The 22,182-nt window shown below is 40.8% G+C and overlaps 1 protein-coding gene across 2 annotated transcripts in view; it reads right to left on the bottom strand.

Moving 5' to 3' along the window:
• rapgef5a (Rap guanine nucleotide exchange factor (GEF) 5a) overlaps nucleotides 1-22,182 on the bottom strand; it is a 117,945-nt gene that overhangs the window by 18,437 nt on the left and 77,326 nt on the right. For both annotated transcript variants that reach the window (XM_063015108.1, XM_063015113.1), the window contains exons 10-13: nucleotides 17,742-17,875; nucleotides 16,739-16,839; nucleotides 5,904-5,982; nucleotides 3,112-3,256 (exon numbers count right to left, since the gene is read on the bottom strand). In XM_063015108.1, coding sequence (XP_062871178.1) covers nucleotides 3,112-3,256; nucleotides 5,904-5,982; nucleotides 16,739-16,839; nucleotides 17,742-17,875 — 459 coding nt within the window. The remainder of the gene's footprint in view (nucleotides 1-3,111; nucleotides 3,257-5,903; nucleotides 5,983-16,738; nucleotides 16,840-17,741; nucleotides 17,876-22,182) is intronic.

Here is a 22,182-nt window from a genome sequence, read left to right as displayed (position 1 = left end):
CTAATCTTGTGGCATAACAGAGTGAGTCAACAATGCCGTGTTACTGAAATGAGGCAAATGGAGTGGAAAAGGGGGGATACGTGATGTGGGGAATTACATGGGGTTCGGTTTGGTACAGAGTACACATATCATGTTGACAGGTGTGGTATAGCCATTACAACTCGGCACTAACATTGAAAACTATACTGCACCACTGCCCACACATTATACTTGAGTGGCCCCCTAAAGTATATATTTCATCAGCCTTAAGTCTGTTTGTCAGATTTTATCTATTAATCTATTAAAAACCAAACCTGCAAGCTGTTCAGATTCAGTCAATCAATTATATCTAACAAATCTGTGGAAATTTCCTCACCCACCTAAAAGCATTTATCAAAGTTCTACAGTAAACATTTCCCTACTCTAGTTTAAGTAGACAACAGTCCAGTGATACAAACCTGCTGATACTCTGGTAGAACAAATGTTTTTTTTGGGGGGGAAATAAGAAATAAATAAGAATAAGAGCGTTAGTAAGTATGTTAGTTCTCATCTTCAGTGCTTGGTAAAGGGGTGGGTTTTTAATCGTCTTTTAAAGAGGGTGAGAGACTCGGATGTTCGGACAGACAGTTGAAGTTCGTTCCACCACTTGGCTGCCGGTACAGAAAAGAGCATTGATGCCTGTCTTCCTTGAGTTCTGGGTGGAGGATCAAGGCAAGTGAGACTGGTAGTTTGGAGGTTGCATGGTACCTCCAAAGCAGGGTGTGATGAGTTATCTATGGTAATTTGGAGCTGGGTCATTTTTGGCTTTGTAGGCGAGCATCAGTGTTTTAAACTGAATGTGGGCAGCTACAGGAAGCCAGTGAACAGAACATAGCAGTGGGGTGATGTGACAGTGTTTAGGTTGGTTGAAAACCAGACGAGCAGCTGCATTTTAAATGAGTTGCAAGGGTTTAATAGTGGACATGGGAGCACCTGCCAGGAGGGAGTTGCAGTAGTCCAGCTAAGAGATTGCATTCCTCAGGACTCAAGGAAGACAGGCATAAAGGCTCTTCTCTGGTATAATAAACTTCCCCTGCCTTTTTAATCAGCTAAGCATTTTGACAAAAGATTTACCCTTACCAAGTACTTAAGTGAAAACTAACCTTGAACGTACCAATATTTAAGAGTGAAAAAACTGTTTACTGTCAAAAAAAGAAAGACACAATCTTCATTGTAGTTCGTAAATACAAACACATTTAGAATTTAATGCCTGCAACACACTCAGAAAAGTTGGGACTGAGGCAAAATAAGAGTAAAAAGTGTTTTGAAACATTTCACAATAAGCAGGTGAATTGGTAGCAGGTAAAGGAATCATAATTGGTTATAAAAGGAGGATCCACCAAAGGATGAGTCTGTACAAGCAATGATGGGTTGTGGCTCACCACTTTGTGCCAAACTTCATATAAAAGTTGTCAATCAGTTCAAAAAAAACATTTCTCAATGCAAGATTGCAAATAACTTAGTAATTAAGTCTTTAACCATCTACCATACAGCACAATGTATAAAGATTCTGGCAATATGGGGTGATCTCAGTCTATGTAGGACTCTCAAGCCCTCAAACAACATTGTGTAAGAAACCCTCATGCTACTGTGATAAATATAGCAATACGAGTTCAGTGCTACTTCAAAATTGTTGACACTTAACACAGTCTACCAGTGCATCAAGAAATGTAACCTGAAACCCTTTTACAGAAAGAGAAAGCCAGACATCAATTCTATTCAGAAACACTGCCGCGTTCTCTGTGCCTGAGCTCATCTCAGATGGACTGAAAAACAGATGGAAACATGTTATGTGGTCTATGTAATCTGTATTTCAGCTTGTTTTCTGGTAAAAAGACATTGAGTTGTGGTCATGGTTGTGGTATGGGGGTGCATCGGTTTATTTATTTATTTACTAGGATTCTAATGTCATATTTTACACGCTTTGGTTACATTTATGACGAAACGGTAGTTGCTCATTAAACAAGATTCATCAGTTCACAAGTTTAATGTCAAACACAGTCATGGACAATTTTGTATCTCCAGTTCACCTCACTTGTATATCTTTGGACTGTGGGAGGAAACCGGAGCTCCCAGAGGAAACCCACGCAGACATGGGGAGAACATGCAAACTCCACACAGAGAGGACCCAGACCACCCCACCTGAGATCTAACCCAGGACCCTCTTGCTGTGACAGTGCTACTTACTGAGCCACCGTGCCACCCCCAAACCATTAAAAGTATTGTTAATACGAAAGCTGATGGAATACGATGCTAAACCTGCCTCTGTCCCAACGATGTTGGAGTATGTTGCAGGCATCAAATCCTAAATGTGTTTGTATTTACAAAATACAATGATCAATAAAAATATTATTTCTACTTTTATCAGTTAAATAAAGATATACATACACAGTATGACCATAAGTTTGTGGGCAGCCCCTGCTAATTTTTAAGTTCAAGTGTTGTGGACAAAAGTGTTTTTAAATAACCTGCAAAGAATACATGTCAGTTTTGATTTTGACACTGTAAGATCATGTTTTTAATTAGTCATTGTGGGTAAAAACACGCCAGCTTGAAATATATATGATTGGCTATGTCAGATAAGAAAGGTGGCCAAACAGCCAAGTCATTGATTGGTACACTCAGTGCCAAAGCTCGGATAAAAATAAGAAGGGTTGCATCAGGAAGGGCATTTGGTGTAAAAACCAGATTCAGCCAAATCAGGTATGCGGATTAGAATGATCTGCTGTAGTGACCCCCAAAATACAGAAGCCGCCAAAAAAATTAGGTCATAAAGTGTACAATGTTTGGTAAAAGTGGCAATTACATCAATATAAAATCAAACCCAAAACACAATAAATTGTCTAAGTCAAGAGGTCTAAATACTTTCAGAACCCACTGTATGTAGGCGTTTATGTCTATATAAAAATACTTGTAACCACTCTAACCCCAGCATTACCACCCCAATTCTTTTCTAGTTTCACTATAGATCTATAAGAAACACTAGCAGTTCATAAAGAGCTTATTTGAGTATCATGTAGCTCTTTTGTACACTGCCTGGTCTTTTTTTTTTTTTTTTTTTGTATTTTATTATATGTCATGGTTAAGAATTACCTTCATGAAGAGTTTGACGTGCTCCTCCTCCCGCAGAAAGTCTTTGTACAGGGAGCTCCACTGAGAGACCAGGTGCAGCACCTTTCTCTTCCTGTAGAGGGCCTCCTTCCCTTCCTCCTTACCCCGACAGCGCTTAGTGCAGTAGGTGAGAACAAGTTAAGGACAAGTCTCACAAATGAACAAGAACATAATGTTCATGGACTTAGCAAACAAAAGGATGAACAGGAACACGCCACTTTTACTATAAAGCATAACACTAGTAGTAGAATGTGTGTGTGTGTGTGTGTGTGTGTGTGTGTGCACTCAAACTTAAAAGAAGCTTATTGGCATGACAAATAAGGACATTCGTATTGCCAAAGCAAGTTACAGAGAAATATTAAAAATAAAAATAAGAAAGAACAAAAATATACAGAACAGTTACATGTGCAAAAAAAATTATAAAATAGAATAAACTATTAATAAAAACAGTGCAAAATAAGAACAATAAAAATTATAATATTTACAATAATGAGGTAGTAATAACGATCAGTTTGTGTGTGTGTGTGTGTGTGTGTATGGGACATGATCACCCACTGTCCCTCACCTGGTGGCAGGTGTGAGTATAGAGTGCTGCTAGTGTGCAGCTCTCTCTGCTCCCCCAGTAGGTGGGGCAGTTTGTCGGGGTCTGGGAGGGAGGTATTAAAGTTGGGGATGATAGTGTTAAATTTAGGGAAGAATTGGGAGCGGATGTGGTGGTACTTGGTACACTGGGTGAGGAAGTGCAGCTCCGTCTCTACTGTACTGAGAGTGCAGTGCTGGCACAGCCTCTCCTGCCGGGGCAGCCAGGACCGGGTGTGTCACCCCGTATCCACGGCCAGGTCGTGTGCGCTCAGTCTGTACCTCGTCAGGGTGTTTCTTAATTTAGGGTCGGATACTAATGTGCTCAGATAGTCTGCTGCACTGTAGTGTCTGTTTAGGGCCAAATTACACTGCATTTTGCTCTGTGTTTTAGTTTCAGTTTCCCAATAATTCAGATATTTAGTTCTGAGTTTTTGTGTAATTTGGTTTATTCTAATTGGGTTTGCAGATTTCTCCTGTTCCTGAGTCTTTATTGTGTTAATGTGTGTTAGTGGTGTGTCGGCGTGTGTTATTACAGTGTCTGTGTGTGTTAGTGGTGTATCTTTGTGTGTTAGTAGTGTATGGGTGTGTGTTAGTGGTGTATCTGTGTGTGTTAGTGGTGTATCTGTGTGTGTTATTACAGTGTCTGTGTGTGTTAGTGGTGTATCTTTGTGTGTTAGTGGTGTATGGGTGTGTGTTAGTGGTGTATCTGTGTGTGTTAGTGGTGTATCTGTGTGTGTTATTACAGTGTCTGTGTGTGTTAGTGGTGTATCTTTGTGTGTTAGTGGTGTATGGGTGTGTGTTAGTGGTGTATCTGTGTGTGTTAGTGGTGTATCTGTGTGTGTTATTACAGTGTCTGTGTGTGTTAGTGGTGTATCTTTGTGTGTTAGTAGTGTATGGGTGTGTGTTAGTGGTGTATCTGTGTGTGTTATTACAGTCTCTGTGTGTGTTAGTGGTGTATCTGTGTGTGTTAGTGGTGTATCGGTGTAGTGACTCAGGACCAGTTGGATCAGGGGACTGGTATGTTTGCTCAGCTCTTGGTGTTTCAGGGCTTTATAATGATAGGATTGGGGGTCGCTCTCATTTAGATGGTTCCAGAAGTTGATTGCTCTTCTCTGTATGTTTATAATAAGAGGAAATCGGCCTAATTCTGCCCTGCACGCATTGTTTGTTGTGTGTCTGTGCACCTATAGGATGCTTTTACAGAACTCTGTGTGCATGTGCATATTACGCCAATTCAAACATAAAGTATTTTTATGTATTGTGTTTGATTATGTATTTATAACAGTTAATTAGGAAAAAAACAATGCCCCCATTATAAATACTTCTATAATTTGGGTCACATATTTAGATAATACTTAAAAATTTAGTAATGTTTATAATTTTTAATTTTCATAGTTGAAGTGTCCTATTTTAAATTGGCTGGAATTTTGCCTAATATTGTTGTTGCTTTATATTCATTTTGTACTTTTATTTTACTTATTTTATAATTAAAAATGTAAGTTTTTTGTCAAGGTGCCTTTAATATGTTTTTATATGAAAAATATGTTTTAATGGGTTAACTATGTTCAGCAGTATACACAACATATCTGGGGACTTTTATACTGTTCATTGTTTTGTGACTATAACCTGTGTTGCTATTACTACTATTACTGATGACTAGTTTTCTTTAATATGTCTATTCTTTTTGTTTTGTTTATTCTTTTCCCTATTTTCCTTTCAATCTAGTCATATCCAATTACCTGATTGCATTACGCTTCCTCTCTACTGATGCTGATCCCCACTTCTGATTGAGCGAGACTGTCAGCAGAGGTCGCAATTGCATCAGTTATAAGGTCCCTATCAGGCTTCCCACCCTGTATAAACAACAGGCCAATCGTTGATCATGTAGCCGGCCAGCCCAACTGAATGGCATAGCTGAGTTTCGAACCAATGAGTTCGAAATGTCAGCTCTGGTGTGCTAGCGTGTTTTACCGCTGCGCCACCTGAGCGCCCCTAAAAAGTCACTTCTGACAAAAGCATCTGTCAAATGAATAAATAAAAACGAACTTATTGTCCATATATCTTCAGAAGTCAAAGCAAAGGTCAGAAAACAACAGTGTTTAGGTTGTACACATACTAGACAACTCCCTACATTCAAGCTGTTCAGCTATCGGCCATACGTTTGTTTCTACGCAGACTGTAGGAAAGGATATTGACCAAGCAACGCCTGGCAGAGATCATTAGTAGACATGAACACCAAATACGTGAGCAAGAAGTCATCCAGCAGCATTTCTGTAACACAGTGAGGAGGAGAAAGTACACAGTCACATGTCTGAGTCATATATAGTCTTAACTGACACAATAAATTAGATCATGTGCTTACAAATGTAAACACATAAAAAATAGGTTCAAACATTTAAAATACTGCTGCACTCATTACAAGCTAAAATTATAAACTACTCAGGCCACTAACAAAAATAAAGCTAATGAAATAAAATACATCGCTATAGTTAATTAAAAACACTACAGATGCCATTCATGTAAAAATGTGCACGTTAGCAGAAACTTGTCAGGAACGTGTTTAGGGTGCCTGGTGCGTTTGAGCCCAGAGGGAAGGAATGAAGCGCAAACACGTTTGGTTTAAAATCCCATATGCCCTGATCACAAGGAAGTTCAAGTCTAATTTTGCACACTTGTCTGTCACTACTGAGCTAAACACCTAACCCAATGCCAGTATATATTAATGTTATCAAACCATCTTCATTTACTGCCTTTAATAACATGGCTGAAGTTCAATACTGTACAGAAGGACTAATCCTATTACCAAACCACTCCCTGTTCTCATCTTATGCTTCCTCACTCCAGACTCATCTCTGTCTTCAAAATAAATGAAATATCATATTACACCAGTCTTATTTGCTACTGAACTATCTAGTACCACAATTGACTACTAAGTTCTGTTAATGAAATGCATGACTCTAATTACTCTAATTAATACTTGGACCCCCAAAAAAGGTGAAAACAAAAGTGCAGGGGGTCGTTAGTTGGCTATGTGTTATGAAATGTGTAGCCGGTATTGATTTACTCTCAGTATAGCTATAGTCTTGAAGCATTATAGCCCTCGTTGAGTTTTACTGTACAAGTCTAAATTTGATTTTTTTTTTATCGTAAACCTTTGCTTGTGGATGATTTAAGAGTTGTTCTCATGTATAACTGTTCCATATGATAGCAGTGATACTAGCGAAATGGGAGGTTTTGAATACATATTATACACTAATCAGCCATAACATTAAAACCACCTCCTTGTTTCTACACTCACTGTCCATTTTATCAGCTCCACTTACCATATAGAAGCACTTTGTAGTTCTACAATTACTGACTGTAGTCCATCTGTTTCTCTACATACTGTTTTAGCCTGCTTTCACCCTGTTCTTCAATGGGCAGGACCACTACAGAGCAGGTATTATTTAGTTGGTGGATCATTCTCAGCACTGCAGTGACAATGACATGGTGGTGGTGTGTTAGTGTGTGTTGTGCTGGTATGAGTGGATCAGATACAGCAGTGCTGCTGGAGTTTTTAAATACAGTGTCCACTCACTGTCCACTCTATTAGACACTCCCACCTAGTTGGTCCACCTTGTTGTCGTAAAGTCAGAGACAATCACTCATCTATTGCTGCTGTTTGAGTAGGTCATCTTCTAGATCAGCCTTTCTCAACCGGGGTGCCGCGGCACCCTGGGGTGCCGTCTGGCTTCGTCAGGGGTGCCGTCAAAAATATTCTGATAATGATGAGTCGTTCGCGAACGATCCGATTCTATTGAACGGCTCTTTAAAATGAACAAAAGGAACCGAGTCGCGCCTCTGGGAGCCGCTATATATATATATTTATTTCTGCGCAGTTCTGTAATCCACCCATTCCGCTTCCATCAGTAGAGGGAATCAATCAGTCATAATAAAAGCTGTTTATTGTCGAAATTCAACCCAAAAACGGTGCGCGGAGAGCGAGCGACACACACACACACACAGAGAGAGAGAGAGAGAGAGAGAGAGAGAGAGAGAGAGAGAGAGAGAGACACACACACACACACACACACACACACACTCAAACTCAAACTCAAAAGAAGCTTTATTGGCATGACAAATAAGGACATTCGTATTGCCAAAGCAAGTTACAGAGAAATATTAAAAATAAAAATAAGAAAGAACAAAAATATACAGAACAGTTACATGTGCAAAAAATATAAAATAGAATAAAATATTAATAAAAACAGTGCAAAATAATAACAATAAAAATTGTAATATTTACATTAATGAGGTAGTAATAACGATCAGTTTGTGTGTGTGTGTATGGGACATGATCACCCACTGTCCCTCACCTGGTGGCAGGTGTGAGTATAAAGTGCTGCTAGTGTGCAGCTCTCTCTGTGCTCCCCCAGTAGGTGGAGCAGTTTGTCGGGGTCTGGGAGGGAGGTAAAGTTGGGGATGATGTTATTAAATTTAGGGAAGAATTGAGAGCGGATGTGGTGGTACTTGGTACACTGGGTGAGGAAGTGCAGCTCCGTCTCTACTGTACTGAGAGTGCAGTGCTGGCACAGCCTCTCCTCCGGGGGCAGCCAGGACTGGGTGTGTCGCCCCGTCTTCACGGCCAGGTCATGTGCGCTCAGTCTGTACCTCGTCAGGGTGTTTCTTAATTTAGGGTCGGATACTGTGCTCAGATAGTCTGCTGCACTGTAGTGTCTGTTTAGGGCCAAATAACACTACATTTTACATTTTAGTTTCAGTTTCCCAATAATTCAGATATTTAATTCTGACTTTTTGTGTAATTTGGTTTATTCTAATTGGGTTTGCAGATTTCTCCTGTTCCTGAGTCTTTATTGTGTTAGTGTGTGTTAGTGGTGTGTCGGCGTGTGTTATTACAGTGTCTGTGTGTGTTAGTGGTGTATCTTTGTGTGTTAGTGGTGTATGGGTGTGTGTTAGTGGTGTATGGGTGCAGTGACTCAGGACCAGCTGGGTGAGGGGACTGGTATGTTTGCTCAGCTCTTGGTGTTTCAGGGCTTTATAATGATAAGATTGGGGGTCGCTCTCGTTTAGATGGTTCCAGAAGTTGATTGCTCTTCTCTGTATGTTTATAATTAGAGGAAATCGGCCTAATTCTGCCCTGCACGCATTGCACACACACACACACACACACACACACACACACACACAAACTGATCGTTATTACTACCTCATTACTGTAAATATTATAATTTTTATTGTTATTATTTTTGCACTGTTTTTATTAATATTTTATTCTATTTTATGTTTTTTTGCACATGTAACTGTTTTGTATATATTTGTTCTTTCTTATTGTTATTTTTTATTATTTCTCTCTAACTTGCGTTGGCAATACAAATGTCTTTATTTGTCATGCCAATAAAGCTTCTTTTGGTTTTGAGTTGAGAGAGCCGTAACCGAGCTACAGAGAGAACATGCAGAAAAGAAGCAGTGCTCTTAGTATAATGACAAATAATTGAGAAATAAACTATAAACTTGTTTAATTATGTTAAATCTGATTCGTTCATGGCGCGAACTGAGCTTTTCGAGCGTAACTTACATAAGAACAAGTACAGGGAGCGACTGAGGGCTCTGGACCAGGAGCTCCGTGTCTGCCTCTCATCCATCCCTGCCAGAATATGGTGGTTGTGTGCATCATCCCAGGCTCAGGTTTTCCCATTAAAAGTAAGTCACGTTTATCCCTCCCTCCCAAAATGACACCTTATGTTGTGTGTGCGTGTGTGTTAGCAGTCCGAGGGCTGCAGAGTGTAAGTTTTTTAATACATTTTAGACTGGGGTGACTTGAGATTTTGCATATTTTTAAAGGGTGCCGTGACTGAAAAAAGGTTAAGAAACACTGTTCTAGATAATACCTACTCTGTAATGGTTCTGGGAGAGTCCTGACCATTGACGAACAGCAGGAAAGGGGGGTAACAAAGCATGCAGAGAAACAGATGGACTAGAGTCAGTAATTGTAGAACTACGAAGTGCTTCTATATGGTAAGTGGAGCTGATAAAATGGACAGTGAGTGTAGAAACAATGAGGTGGTTTTAATGTTATGGCTGATCGGTGTATGTTTTAATGTGTTAACTTTGATAACAGCAGTATACACAGTATTATACAGTATGTACATGGTTTTTTAATATTTATAAACACCTTAAAATAGAACAAAATTTTCTTGAAGTACATCTAAGCCACTCCAAGTTTGGAAATATAAGCTTACACATTAGTAAAACACAAATGCTCACAGAGTGGGGGAGAACACAATTTACCACATTACAAAATATTTTTAGAACAAAGCATAACCTACTCATTAAATGGCTTCATACATTGATCTTTGTCTTTTATTCCCTCAGTTTGTCTCTCTTTCTTACATCCAGATATTAACACCTGGCTCTCTGCTCCTGTTCCCCAGGGAAGAATACCATTTTCATCTCTATCGTACATCTTCACTGTGCTGATACAGCACAGTCCCATGCCAGCCGAGTCAAGCTGAGACCTGTACAGCTCTATTCAAACCCACTTCAATCGCTACCCACATACGGATCCAGAGAGAGAAAATCATTCATTTAAACATTATAGTTTGACATGAAATAAAAAAAAATTGTTTGCTGGTCTGATTTCACCTCCTTTACCAAGCAGTTCTGCTTTACCATTACCGATTCAATTTACCATCATCATTTTAAGCGTGCTCGGGTTGTGAAGTGGTCTATTACTTTAGCTCACCACCATTGAGATTGGGTTTAAATCTCAGCGGTGCTATTGGCCATACAGGCATCTACACAAACATGACTATGCCTGGCTGGGAAGGAAGGTGGACTTGGTAGTCAAAGTCCTGTGCTGGATTGGCGCCTTGCGCCCATTGTTTTCATGACCCTGACCAGGATAAAGCATTTGATTAAAATAAACACACACACATTGACAGCTAGTGCTAACAGGATTAGCCAGTCTGCCTAAGGGAATGTGTTTAGTGCAAAGTGCAAAGAAACCATCAAAGAGTATCCATCAAAAAATTACAAACATGGTTAGAACACATCAAACATCACAAAGAACTGTGAGCTGGGACCCTGGAACTGTGCCTTCCACTAATTTCCATGCACATATAATTTAGCCCTGATCACCATGATTACTCTTGGGAACAGTTCTGTAGATAAAAAAAAAATCCCCCATAATGCAATGTGACATTTCACAGTTCTTTGTGCTCTATCTGGCTATGTGTGATTACAGTGACATTTCTCCATAGACAATAGCACAGTCAACCTTGACATATTAAGGGAATTGTGTTGCTTTAGGGGTTCCTGATTACGAGAGACTCCTGTCTCCACCAAGAATCCGGTTATTTAAAAAAAAGCACACACCCCACCCACTAAACAGAGCTGAATAGAGTGGGTGCTTGTATGAGCATTTGTGTGTGGAGTTAAAAATACATGGCGGCATAAGTTATGCTAATATAATTACATCTAAAAGCAATTTGTCATGGACTTTTTGCCCTTGAAAGCTGCAAAGGTTGGAAAACATGTTTAGTATATTTAAGCTAATTCCTAATTACCGGTTAAATACAACTGACAATTTTAACAACCAAAACCTGCAAAACAAGCAAAACCTGTAACTACAGTACGTGTCAATTAATTAAAATTAATGACAGCCTAAGAGCAAGTGTTGGTTCTTTTTTGACCTTACTGATGAGGTATTACATTTTTTAACGCATTCTCTAATATTATCTCATCCTATCTGTACAGAGCTAAACAGTGACTGTCCGTATTTCACCGAAACCTATTGCTGGTGGATGTAATATTTTATAATTGTATAAAATAAATTGTCTGTGCCCTTTTCTGTTCCAATGACTTTGTCACTGTGTGCAAAGGTACACCTAGACATGATTTGATGGATGTGGTGTGAAGGAACTCTGACGTACTGCAAAGAGTTTTGTGTGAAAGCCTGTACAGAGCCCAGAAATCAACACTACTGAACCCATTTGGGGTGAATATGAACGTCCATTGCAAATGACTTTAACTGCAATAGATATTAATCTTTTACCTACAGAGAAGTGAAGGCTGTTCCAGCTGAATGGTGGGGTGAGGTAATGCACCCCATAATAATGTCAATGGTTTTGGAATGGTACACCAATTAGGCATAACATTATGACCACCTTCCTACTATTGTGTTGGTCCCCCTTTTGCTGCCAAAACAGCCCTGAAACTGTGATGCACTGCGTATTCTAACTTCTTCAACAATTTGAGCTACAGTAGCTCGCCTGCTGGATCAGACCACACGGGCCAGCCTTCGCTCCCCTCCCCATGTGCATCAGTAAGCCTTGGCCGGCCATGATCCCGTCACCGGTTTACCACTGTTCCTTCCTTGGACCACTTTTGATAGATACTGACCACTGCAAACCATGAACACCCCACAAGAGCTGCAGTTTTGGAGATGCTCTGACCCAGTCATCTAGCCATCACAATTTGGCCCTTGTCAAACTAGCTCAAATCCTTATGCTTGCCCATTTTTCCTGCTTCTAACACATCAACTTTGAGGATAAAACGTTCACTTGTTGCCTATATCCCATATCCCACCTACTAACATGTGCCGTGATGAAGAGATAATCAGAGTTATTAACTTCACCTGTCATAATGTTATGCCTAGTCGGTATATGTCAAAAAGCACATGATCAGGTGAATGCTTACAGCCGATCAACAATCTGGTAGGTCAGGGTGATTAAATATGAATAGTGATGTAAAGAAGGCCCTTTTACTCAAGGATTAGGACTGATCTTGGTTTGGGAACCCCTTTTTTGTAAATCATAATATAAATAAACATTTTTGTTGGACCTTATTACTTTAATTATATTCATTTATTTAGTTAGTTAGTTATTTAGTTCGTTATTTAGTTATTCCCAGTAACCGCTTTATCCTGATCGGGTTTGCTGTGGGTTTGAAGCCTAACCTTGAAATATAGCCCCAATTTAGCCAATAATGCTTTTTCCTAATGTCTCTATCAGAGTGCTCATTCTTAATTAAACAAAACCAAACAGAATTAATTGTGTTTTTGTTCCAAATGTCTGTAGAAAAAGCATTTTAATTTCAGTCTAACTAGTAGAATTAGTTCTGAGGAACCTTTACATTTGCATTGAGGTAGTACAGTCTGTGCTGCTAACCTTTAGTGAGCTTAGATATTCAGCATGTTTTACATGAAAGCAGAGATAAACTGTTTTAATGTCCATATGACCTTGTTTAGGATCACAAACAAAAGTTAACTGTGATTCCTAGACAAAAAGAGACATGCCATTGCCAACAATGCCAAATTTAAGAAAGACATTGCAAAATAAAGCATTTTACATATGTTACAATAAAAGACAGGCTGTGTTTGACTAAGGAGAACATCTCTTGAGTGATTAATAACACTGGTATCATTTCTGTTTTATGATAAACATAGCAGGACGTTTCTGAAGACAATAACATAAAGAGCTTGTAGACAGAACTCATCAGTAAGAATTCTCATTCACCAAAGTGTAAAAACAGTTAACAGGATTTCAACAACAAAGCATTCCTCCGTTACAGCTGCATGTTTTGGACTAGGGATACTTGACATGTAGTTACATTTCTATGCAGCTGTGTGACCTTTAATTACCTGTCTGGTTTCAGAGGCATGCCTTACTCTCTTTGTGTACTGTCTCATCGTCCCACTTTGTGTCCATGTAGGTGTGGTTCAGCATGGCTTAATGCTCTGGCTGGACCAACTTTCTAGGTAAGAAGGGCTGAAAGATACATTGTATGGCCAAAAGTTCTTGGACATCTGACCATAAGCTTGTTGGACTTTACAAAAACAAATGGTATTAAACAGAGTGACCTCTATGTGATATTTTTGGCTGTAGCAACCTTTGAGAAGGCTTGTGTGTGTGTGGAAATCTGTGCCCATTCAGTCAAAAGAGCATTTGTACAGTTGGTCAAGAAAGCCTAAATGATGTTAGTGTTCAGTGTGGCTGGGGTCAGGGCTTTGTGCAGGATACCGAAGTTTCTTCATATCTTTATAGGCCTTGCTTTGTGCACAGGGTCACAGTCATGCTGGGACAGGAAATAGACTTCCCTAAATTGTAATTTAATACACCTATTAGCAATTGCAGGGTGAAAACACATGAATTCAACAATTAAAAGTGGTGTCCTTATACTTTTGACTGAGCCCAAATACCTAAAACTGTGTGGCAACTATTTTAAACCCTGTACTTAAGCAAGAAAACAAGTCTGACAAGAAATCTACGATTAAAGCCTCATTACATCTAATAAAGCAAGTAAACACTAAAGCTTCATTAGCTCAACTGCCACCTGCTCATTAATAGAAACATCTGTGGAATTTAAACTTGGCAGGTACATTAAAGACAGATGACAATATGATTTATTAGCACTGTGATGCTTCTGCTACCTGTGTTGTAGATAAGGAACAGGTACATGCCTAAAAATCCTAACATATTAACAAACACCTCATGCTGTTCTTCAATGGTCAGGACTCTCCCTGTACCACTACAATTATTTGCCACTACTAGTATTATTTAGGTGGTGGATCATTCTCAGCACTGCAGTGACAATGACATGGTGGTGGTGTGTTAGTGTGTGTTGTGCTGGTATGAGTGGATCAGATACAGCAGCGCTGATGGAGTTTTTAAACACCTCACTGTCACTGCTGGACTGAGAATAGTCCACCAACCAAAAATATATTCAGCCAACAGCGCCCCGTAGGCAGCGTCCTGTGACCACTGATGAAGATCTAGAAGATGACCAACTCAAACAGCAGCAATAGATGAGCGATCGTCTCTGACTTTACATCTACAGGGTGGACCAACTAGGTAGGAGTGTCTAATAAAGTGGACAGTGAGTGAACATGATATTTACATTTACATTTACATTTTCTGCATTTAGCAGACGCTCTTATCCAGAGCGACTTACAGAAGTGCTTCCATAGTAAACATTTCATTTCTCAAGTTTTAGTAAACAACAAGTTTTTTTTTGTTTTTTTTTGGAAAATGGAAAATGTTAGTAAATAAGTACAAGTCAGCTTAAGTGTTTAGTAAAAAGGTGAGTTTTTAATCGTTTTTTAAAGACAGCAAGAGACTCAGATGTTCGGACAGACAGAGGAAGTTCGTTCCACCACTTGGGTGCTAGAACAGAGAAGAGCCTTGATGCTTGTCTTCCTTTAGTCCTGGGTGGAGGCTCAAGTCGAGCGAGACTAGTGGCTCGGAGGTTGCGTGGTACAGAGCGGGGTTTGATTAGGCCTCGAAGGTAGCTTGGGGCTGGTCCATTTTTGGCTTTGTAGGTGAGCATCAGTGTTTTAAACTGAATGCGTGCAGCTACAGGAAGCCAGTGAAGAGAACGCAGCAGTGGGGTGATGTGGCAGTGTTTGGGCTGGTTAAAAACCAGACGGGCGCTGCTGTGTCTAATCCACTCATACCAACACAACACACAGTAACACACCACCACCATGTCATTGTCACTGCAGTGCTGAGAATGATCCACCACCTAAATGATACCTACTCTGTGGTGGTCCTGTGGGGCTCCTGACCACTAAACAGGGTGAAAGCAGGCTAAAAAGGTATGTAGCGAAACAGATGGACTACAGTCAGTAATTGTAGAACTACAAAGTGCTTCTGTATGGTAAGTGGAGCTGATAAAATGGACAGTGAGTGTAGAAACAAGGGGGTGGTTTTAATGTTATGGCTGATCTGTGTACATGTGTACAGAACAATGAAATGAGTTTTCCCTGTATCCTAGCTTGTTCGGAAACTGGGGTCCTGATCAGGCTTGCAGCAGGTCAGGCTCCACTGTGAAGCACTGAGCGCAAGGCAGGAATATTCTGGACACGGCACCAATCTAACGCAATGCTTTGGCCACCCTCTCTAAGACATAGCCAGTCATGTCTGTCTGAAAGTCCAGCCGAGTTCAAGATCCGGGTTCAAATCTCAGCTGTAGTGGGCTAGCATAACAGACCGCAGTGCCACACAAGCAATCCATAATAAGGAGAATTGAATCATTATTTAAATTAGCACATCATAATAAACAGAGATAATGTGGATCCCGGAGCACGTCCTGCTAACACAGGATCCAGGTGTAAATACATTCCTGGACAGTGTGACAACATTTTGGCAAGACTCCACACACTTATTCAGGCACACCTATCGGCAAGTTTTCGGAAGGTGGGTGAAAACTGGAGTAGCTTGTGTGTCCATCATAAACATGCCAGATGCTACAGAGTATCTGTAAACTCTGTATCCTAAAACTCAGTGTCAGTGACACTAATAATAATAGTAATACTATTATTAATTATATTTTTTATTTAATTATCTATTAATCCCAAGACTTCAGTCGTGTGCTTTTGAAACCTAGTACCACCTTGAGGTAGTTTAACTCACGAACTACAAATGATCCAGGCTACAGTTCTCAGTAGTCGCTCTGTACTTAGTTGTCATTGGACAGTGGTAGCCTAGTGGATAGAGCTTTGGGCTATCAGTCGAAAGACTAACAGTTCAAATCCAGGCTCTGCTATGCAGCCACTGTTGGACCCTTGAGCAAGGCCCTTAACCCTTTCAGCTCCAGGGACAGTGTACAATGACCCCAACTTCCAAGCATGCTGGAATATGCAGAAAAAGATTTTCAATGTACTGTATATGTATAAATGACAAATAAAGGAGTTATTCTTCTTCCACTATGATACTGGCCTACGATGCTAAATGATTAACTGGGCATATGTTCTGATCTGATCCACTGATGTATTTGAAACTGATTTTACTGACATGCCACTGATAATTCACAAATTAAATTGTATTGTATCTAAAAATAGAAAAAGGTTGACCATTTCACTTCCAGCTTAAGAGAACTTAAAACGTGGTTTATGGCAAGCATAATTTGCATAATAAGCTACAGCTTTAGTAAGTTAAATAGTTATTTATTTTCTTTTAGTGTTTTTTATCAGTATAAAATTAAAAGTTTGGTGTACTTCAGTATAAAATACAAGGTGTTGCTCACTCACCAGCCTCTTTGCCCTCTGTCGCCCCCTGGTGTTCGTCCAGCCTCAGATCGCTCAGCAGGTGCTCCAGGACCTTGTGGGGCGTCCCGGACACCACCACATACCTGTCGGACACAGCAGACGGTGAGGAATCGGACGGGTATTCATCCTCGGTGGAGCAGACAGAGCAAGAGCTGCTACTCCAGTTTCTGTCACTTAACACGTCTTCGTTGTCCTTGTCATCGTCCGTGTCGTCAATGTAACGAAAGTGAGGGATGTTAAACGTGGGCCCTGATGTGTCGTCTTTAAACCTAAAGGAGCTGCTACACTCAGAGCCCTCGTCGTCACAGTCGTCCCCACCATCTGCGTCCTCGTCATCGTCCTCTTCCTCTTCCACCAGCGGGACCGGTTTGAGATTCGGCATTTCGGTACGAACCTGAATCAGAACGACATGCTCCAGGCCGGGGCCGATGGGGCAGAGCGTCTCGGCCTGCGTGTTATCCGAGCTCCGGGCACACACTGTGCTGCAACAGCAGCTCTGGCCCAGGCTTGCTTAAAGCTAGCTGCGCACACACTAACACACACTTTCACTTATTTATACACACACACACTCTGCCTGCCTGCACAGCAGACACTCCCTGCACTATCAGTGCGGCCCGAGGCAACACACTATCCCAGGTAAAGCAAAAACGACAGCACACACACTCCATGTGTAAACACATAAGACACACAGTTATTAGAAAGACAAATATTCACCCAAGCCTTAGCCTTAAAGCTACACACTCACACACACACTTACACACATACACGTATAGGCCACTGTACATACAGCTCTGCAGCCCCAGTGCATGGCAGTGGAAGCCAGCTAGGATAGAAGTAATGGAAAAAGGAAAAGAGGGAGGGGAGCAAGTGATCAGCGATTGGAAGAAGTAGACCGGCTCAGAGAAGGTGGCTGAAGAAGGAGGAGACTGAAGACAGTGATGAACCGCAGGAAAGATGAAAGAAGAAGGGCAGGCAGGTCTCTCACCTCCTATCTCCATCGTCCTCTTTGACTGCTCCTGCTGTCTGAGGCGATGCTCGTTCTGACGCCACTCTCTGAAGCACCAGCACGTCCTGACCTCTCTCCTTCAAGCACACCCGCACCGTGCCCTCACCCTGTGCCTGACGAACAAAACAGAGTGATCGATCACATGGATGAAGACCTGAAATCCACTGCAGAAAAAAATATCCTGTCGTTCCGAGATATGAACATTAAATATACTGCCCGAAAAAATAAATGCCAGGTATCTGTTGCACCTCTCAACCTGAACAGAAGTAGATGGCATTGTTCAACCAAAAGTTATGTACGCATAAGTATTCAGAGACAGTACCAGCGTAAAATCTTGGCTTCAAAGGTTCCAAAATGAACTACAAAGGCAGATTGTTTTACCACAACAACAGTATCATAAGATGCTTTTGGCTGCTCAGGTAATACAGCGGTAAAACATGCTAGCACACCAGAGCTGGGTATATCAGCTTGCCATCCGGCTGGGCTGGGCAGCTACATGAACAACAATTGGCTGTTGTTTACACAGGGTGGGAAAACCTGACCTGGTTTCCTCATAACTGATGCAGCTACGACCTCTGCTGGCTGATTGATGGGTCCTGCACCAAGGAATCAAGGAATAATGTGAAGCAGGGTGTGGTCTCCGTACACAAAACTGATCCGCATATGAACTCGCCTCATGCAGGTGAAAAGATGCAGTTGTTACTGCACACAAGTTGGAGGGGACGTGTGTCAGTTGCGATGCTTCTTAGTCAGCAGTGGAGGGAAAATTGGGGGGGAAATGCAAAAAATAAATGAATAAATAAAATTAAAATAAGATGCTAGCTTTTGAGCAAATAAGTCACTTATGGAAACATCACAGAGCCAACAAAATTCCATAAGACTTGAATTTCCCCCCAAAGCAAAAAGAAAAACGTGATATATAAAATACACAGTCGAGTCACATTATTATGACCACTTTCTACTTTCAACAGCGGCATTGCGTAGCCCATGAAGGAAGTCATATTTCATGAGCTGGCTTTGATGCAATAAGCTGTCTGGACATATATCCCTCGTTGCTGTCATGAGTGAAAGTACCATGCGTGAAATTGTCTTCCCTGGGGTGGATGGGATCTTCCAGCAACACGTCACACAGCTAGAAATGTCCAACATTGGTTAGAAGAGCAAGACCAAGACTTCCAAGTACTATCCTGCCCCCTAATTCCCCAGAATTGAACTCGAGCATCTGTGGGAACACCTTGATCATCGTGCACCCTCCAGCAGCTGCGAGATGCACTACAGTCAGCATGGCTCCAGACACCTGTGACAACCTACAGGACTTTACTGAGTCACTCCCAGTCCGTCTAGCTGCTGTCTGTGTCTGTGTTTGTTTGTTTGTTTATTAGGATTGTAACGTCATGTTTTACACTTTGGTTATATTCATGACAGAAACGGTAGTTACTCATTACACAAGATTAATCAATTCACAAGGTTATATCGAACACAGTCATGGACAATTTAGTATCTCCAATTTACCTCACTTGCATGTCTTTGGACTGTGGGAGGAAACCAGAGCTCCCGGAGGAAACCCACGGAGATACAGGGAGAACATGCAAACTCCACAAAGGACCCAGACTGCTCCACCTGGGGATCGAACCCAGGACCTTCTTGCTGTGAGGCGACAGTACTACCCACTTAGCCACTATGCCGCCCCTGTGTCTGTGTAGTTAGATTATCTGTTCCAATGCGCTTGAGCTTCCAGATGCCCATTATTGATTGACATAAAATAATTAATAAGTGGGTACAGGAATGCCATCGCTTACACCCAGAAAACAGAACCAATCAGCCTCTGGCCAAGGGGTGGCTTAACTCAAATTTAGACAGTTTTACAGCAATGCATTTTTAGTGCCACAAATGTGGCACATTTTGACAAAATTCTAATGAAACATCGCATAAAACATCACAAAAGGTCACTAGATCCTGCTAAGACTGACCGTTTAACTGATAAAAGAAGCCACAACTTCAGATTAAAATAATATGCAAATTGCAATTACTGCAGTCGCTGGGAAAACATGACAGTACATGCCTCATATTCCCCTCTCTCTCTCTCTCTCTCTCTCTCTCTCTCTTTCGCACATGTTTTTTTAAATCTTTTGATTTTCAGAAAGGGTAACAAGTAATTAAAGAAAAAGCAGCAGCCTGTGGGGGCGCAACACTCCCCCACAACACATTACAAATAAAGCATCAAGAGCTACAACTATGCTCTGTTATTCAGAGCTCTACACGCTTCAGAGCAATTCCATGCAAATGTCAACCTCACCCACACTAGAAAAGCTCTTGTACAGGTTTTACTTCTTAAAAGAAAAATTCAATTATTTATAGGATGCGTGGTATAACATATTGTGCAGAGGCTTCCTGACAAGCATATTACAAACCCAGTTTAAAAAACTGGAACCGTAGGTAAATAGAAAATAGAAATCCTTTTTAACATGTGCTCTAATAAAAATGCTCCCTAAAACAAAATATTAAATCAATTATCAATTAATCAGTTTTTTTGTATATACTGTGATCTAAAAACTATTCAAATCCCTTTAATTCTTCCACAAGTCGTTGTGTTGTGAATTACATTTTAAATAAATATAATTGCTATTTTTTTTCTATTTATTTATGCATTTTCTCTTATTTTCTCCCAATTTAGCATAGTCAATTTGTCTTCCGCTGCTGGGGGATCCCTGATTGTAGTCGAGGTGGGTATATTGCTGCTCACGCCTCCTTCGACCCACGTGCAGCCCTTAGCAGAACCCTTTTTCACCCATGCATCCTGCACAGGTACCTCTCTATCAGAAACCAAGGTTTTCAAACAGACCCGCCGCTCAGGTGGCGCAGCAGTAAAACACAAAAGCTGAGATCTCAAATACATCGCATCGAATCTCGGCTCTGCCTTGCCGGCTGAGGCTGAGTGGCTACATAAACAACGATTGGCCTGTTGTTCAGATAAGGGGCGGGACTAAGCCCGGATGGGGCCTCTCTTTTAGAGTAGTGCGATTACGACCTTTGCTGGCTGGTTGGTGGCGCCTGCACGGAGATGTACTGCACTGTGGTGTGTAGGTGATAAGATGTTTGATTGCTGTGCACATGTCGGAGGGGGTGTGGAGCAGCCTCGTCCTCCGCAATCAGGAGCAGGGACCAGCATTAGTGAGAGGATGATTGCCGGGTAGAAATTGGATGCGCTAAAGTGGGAGAAAAAGGGAAGAAAAAAAAACAGACCCTAGGTGTGTGCCACTTTTTGACCTTTAAAATTTCAGGGTGTGCTTCTATGAACCAACACTACTTTTTCTCTTGCTTTTTGGCCTTCATTATGAAATGTGTATGTGAAATATTTAAAATATTTTTCCTCCAGCTATTGTTTGTTCTGCTTTTCATTACAAATCTGGCACTGAGCCATGTATAGAATATGACTCTTATAAAACTTAATTATGGACATTTTCAAACTCTTTATAGATCAATATAGGCCTGGATATGTAAATTCCATGTTGTTCCAAATCTGCACTGATTTTACCTCCTAACTTACTCTCAGACGGAAACTTTAATTCACATGGCCCTCGGTCATCATTTACCTGTCACGCATGCCTTGCACGCAAAACATGCATGCACACATCACATCGTTAAATCCGGACAGATGTTTCTGACTTAGAAATTCAATACATCAGCATGGTGAGTCATGACTTAATAGTAGAGGGTTCTTCCTACATGCTCCTGTCTGCTCATGTGTGTGGGTGTCTATACTATAAAATACACAGCCAGCCACGTGTGCTTTCTTTATGATGATTCATTCAGTTAGGAGCACCTGGCAGGTGAGCAGGTGAATGAAGTCAGCAGAAAGTCTGCCCATGGGAGGGAGGCGGGTAGAGTCAGACAGGTTTTTATTCTAAAGGACGTTCTGACCCTCAGACAACACAGTGTTAACCTGATTCAGTGTGTGTGTATGTCTTGGTGAGTGCACATTATATATAGTAATGATCATCAAACATGAGTGATACAGCTGCAATCTGAACAATCTGTCTGTGTCTGTCTGTGTCTGTCTGTGTCTGTCTGTCTGTCTGTCTGCCTATCTATCTATCTATCTATCTATCTATCTATCTATCTATCTATCCATCCCTCCATACCTCCATTAACCCATCTATCTATCTGTCTGTCTGTCTGTCTGTCTGTCTGTCTATCCATCCATCCATACCTCCATTAACCTATCTATCTATCTATATATCTATCTATCATCCATCTATCCATACCTCCACCCATCTATCTATCTATCTATCTATCTATCTATCTATCTATCTATCTATCTATCTATCTATCTATCTATCTATCTATCTATCTATCTATCTATCATCCATCCATCCATCGATCATCCATCTATCTATCTATCTATCTATCTATCTATCTA

Source organism: Trichomycterus rosablanca, chromosome 2 (genome assembly GCF_030014385.1).
Source record: "Trichomycterus rosablanca isolate fTriRos1 chromosome 2, fTriRos1.hap1, whole genome shotgun sequence".
Classification (NCBI taxonomy): Eukaryota; Metazoa; Chordata; class Actinopteri; order Siluriformes; family Trichomycteridae; genus Trichomycterus; species Trichomycterus rosablanca.
This window is presented reverse-complemented; position numbering and strand designations above follow the sequence as displayed.